The sequence below is a fragment of the Bombus impatiens genome, unplaced genomic scaffold (genome assembly GCF_000188095.3).
Source record: "Bombus impatiens unplaced genomic scaffold, BIMP_2.2 scf_0464, whole genome shotgun sequence".
Lineage (NCBI taxonomy): Eukaryota > Metazoa > Arthropoda > Insecta > Hymenoptera > Apidae > Bombus > Bombus impatiens.
In genome coordinates, this window is record NT_176883.1 from 111,528 (window position 1) to 114,600 (window position 3,073).

At 43.2% G+C, this 3,073-nt stretch overlaps 1 protein-coding gene across 1 annotated transcript in view; it reads right to left on the minus strand.

The window, feature by feature from the left end:
* LOC100743387 (GATA-binding factor C-like) overlaps positions 1 to 3,073 on the minus strand; it is a 12,749-nt gene that overhangs the window by 903 nt on the left and 8,773 nt on the right. The window contains exons 2-3 of the mRNA XM_024368628.2: positions 1,902 to 2,091; positions 1 to 79 (exon numbers count right to left, since the gene is read on the minus strand). Of these exons, the coding sequence (XP_024224396.1) occupies positions 1 to 79; positions 1,902 to 2,091 (269 nt within the window). The remainder of the gene's footprint in view (positions 80 to 1,901; positions 2,092 to 3,073) is intronic.

Below are 3,073 nucleotides of genomic sequence, written 5' to 3' on the forward strand. Positions count from 1 at the left end.
CCCCCTGCCACTCCCACCCCCGTGTGGTACATGTAGTGTTGCATCGCTGGGTGCATCGTGTGATGATGCTGCGACGTGCCTGCAATCAGAAATCATTTTCGTCTCGTATTTCCTGCTCCTATGAAATTTAGTGTTTCGCGGATAGCGAAAGTGCTAACAGTCAGCGACGTGCGTAGGCGGTTGGTTCGTTCGAATGTTGAGAGTTTGCGAGAAAATATTCGTCGATGGGACAATTTGATAGGAACTTGGCCGGGTTCGGTGAAACGACCGGTTTTAAAATTGAATTTAAGATTGTAGATTCGTTCGCGTTATTTATTTATTTATTTATTTATTTATGTAGATTCTTGTGTTAAGAAAAATTGAATAATAGAAGGATTTACATAAAGTTAGACGAGCAAAGGAAACAACGACGAATGCAGAATTTTCAATGAAACTTTGAAACCAGTCGTTTGACCGCGCCTCATGAAGTTAGCGTTATAACCATAGTTATAAGTGAGACAGTACACTTTGAGTGCAATTAATTAAAGCAAATAAATCTATGTAATTATGTCTCCGACTAGATATGAAATCAATATGAGTTAACAATACCATAGTTCATTATTATAGTACGATAGCTTGCGGCAAGTTAAAGCTACGAGAACTCTCGATCGAGTCATTGGAACCAAGTTTATCAAATTGTATCAGGTTGCCTCAAAAGTGTCTTTCCTTTACAAACACGCCTCATACAACAATGTATTTTTACACAAACATGAAACCTAATCTGCCAAACATTGTGATTTGTATCTTAAATAGAACAAAATGGATCAAACGTAAGTTTGTCGATATTTAAATTGTATCAGGTTGTCTCAAAATGTCTGTCCTTCACAAACACGTCTCATAAAACAATATACTTTTACATAAACATGAAACCTACTCTGCCAAACATTGTGATTTGTATTTTAAATGGAACAAAGTGGATCAAACATAAGTTTGTCGGTATTTAAATTGTATCAGGTTATCTCAAAAGTGTCTGTCCTTCACAAACACGTCTCATAAAACAATGTACTTTTACATAAACATGAAACCTACTCTGCCAAACATTGTGATTTGTATTTTAAATGGAACAAAGTGGATCATACATAAGTTTGTCGATATTTAAATTGTATCAGGTTGTCTCAAAAGTGTCTGTCCTTCACAAATACGTCTCATAAAACAATGTATGTTTACGCAAACATGAAACCTACTCTGCCAAACATTGTGATTTGTATTTTAAATGGAACAAAGTGGATCATACATAAGTTTGTCGATATTTAAATTGTATCAGGTTGTCTCAAAAGTATCTGTCCTTCACAAACACGTCTCATAAAACAATATACTTTTACATAAACATGAAACCTACTCTGCCAAACATTGTGATTTGTATCTTAAATAGAACAAAGTGGATCAAAAATAAGTTTGTAAGCGGTTAAATTGTATTAGGTTGTCTCAAAAGTGTCTTTCCTTCACAAACACGTCCCATACAAAAATGTATTTTTACGCAAACATGAAACCTAATCTGCCAAACGTTACGTATGATCCACTTTGTTCTATTTAAAATACAAACCACAAGTTTGTCGACGGTTAAATTGTATCAGGTTGTCTCAAAAGTGTTTTTCCTTTGCAAACACGCCTCATACAACGGGTTTGCCACCGATTAACGTGAACATGTAAAATAATAATTGCCAAGTATGAAGATGAACGCGCATTCAAAATGAAAAGAAGAAATTGAGAAAGTAGTCGCCAACAGGCGGAGGATGGGAGCTCGTGTGCCGCTTCAGCGTAATCGGTAAAACTAAAATTCACCGATGAAATTAGAAGCATCGCGTGGGAAAAGATAAAGAAAATCTGTCGGAGAATTTAAGAATAGAGAGTGCAGTACTTACTCATGGGCGAGCCGAAGCCAGAATGGAAGGGCTTGTTGTCGAGATCGAGGTGACCACTGGCCTTGATCATATCGCCCATGACGCCGCCAAGTCCTAGACAGCCGCCGGCCTTCTTCTTCTTGCTCTTCGACGACAGCTTCCTGTTCCTCGTCTGAATGCCCTCCTTCTTCATCGTCAGCGGCCGATTCACCTGCAAGAGTCGTAGCCAACAATTCGTTGAGTCGATCGGCTTTAATCTAACGCGGCTTCTCACCAACCAGGGCAACCGATGTGCAAGTGACATGAAATGGAAATAAATCAGCCCTCTGACACACGTAGACAAGGGAAGAGAAGGGAGTGGGCTCGGTCGATCGTTCTTCAATCCGTAATTAAGAGATTCGCGTGCCGGTCACTAGCCGCCAATTCCCATGCGAGTCTCGCCAGGGAAACACTGCTGTTCGCAATTAGCGGATTAGCAGCTCGTGTAGGAAGCGGCGAATATTCTCCGCTGCGTGCAACAACGTCAAACTTCGCAAACGTGCAACTCAGTTTTCTCCACGCGTTCGAAACAGTTCAGAGGCAGATCGACCAACCGTAACTTTCGTCTAATCCTTTCGTTGCCAACTGCGACTATGGTCACCGAATGCTACAGTCACTTTTCACGCTCGCTATGTAGCAAGTTGCTAACGTCGCTATAGTCGGCTACGGTCGGCCGATAACGCTGAACGCTCGTCGAATGTAACAGCACGTGGAATGTGCAGCATATACGCACACACGGTGGCAGAGCAGTGGCTAGCAGAGAGCACCGTAACGAAAGGGCTAGAGCTCTAATCGCGAAGGATACGCTGGTGGCTCGGTGCGGCCGAAGGGTCACGGGGAAGCAGCGCAGCGTGCCGAGACTCTAATGGGATCGGGCGTAATTCGGCAAATTCGAGCAATCGCGTAATTCCGAAAAGAGTCGTTGACCGTCTGGACGTTGGCTTGGGTGTCGGAGGGAAGGAGAGGCGACGAGCGATCGAGAGAAGGACGCGACGGAGAGACAGAGAGAGAAGGCGAGAGGGGCTGGGCAGGCGGAGGACGAGGGAGGATGATGCCACGACCGCCACCTCCGGAGGCTCGTTCGCGCATCCCGCAATACCAGGAACCTTTTCCTTAAGTTGGCAGTTGCGTCACGTCGCGGCAACTACAAAGCG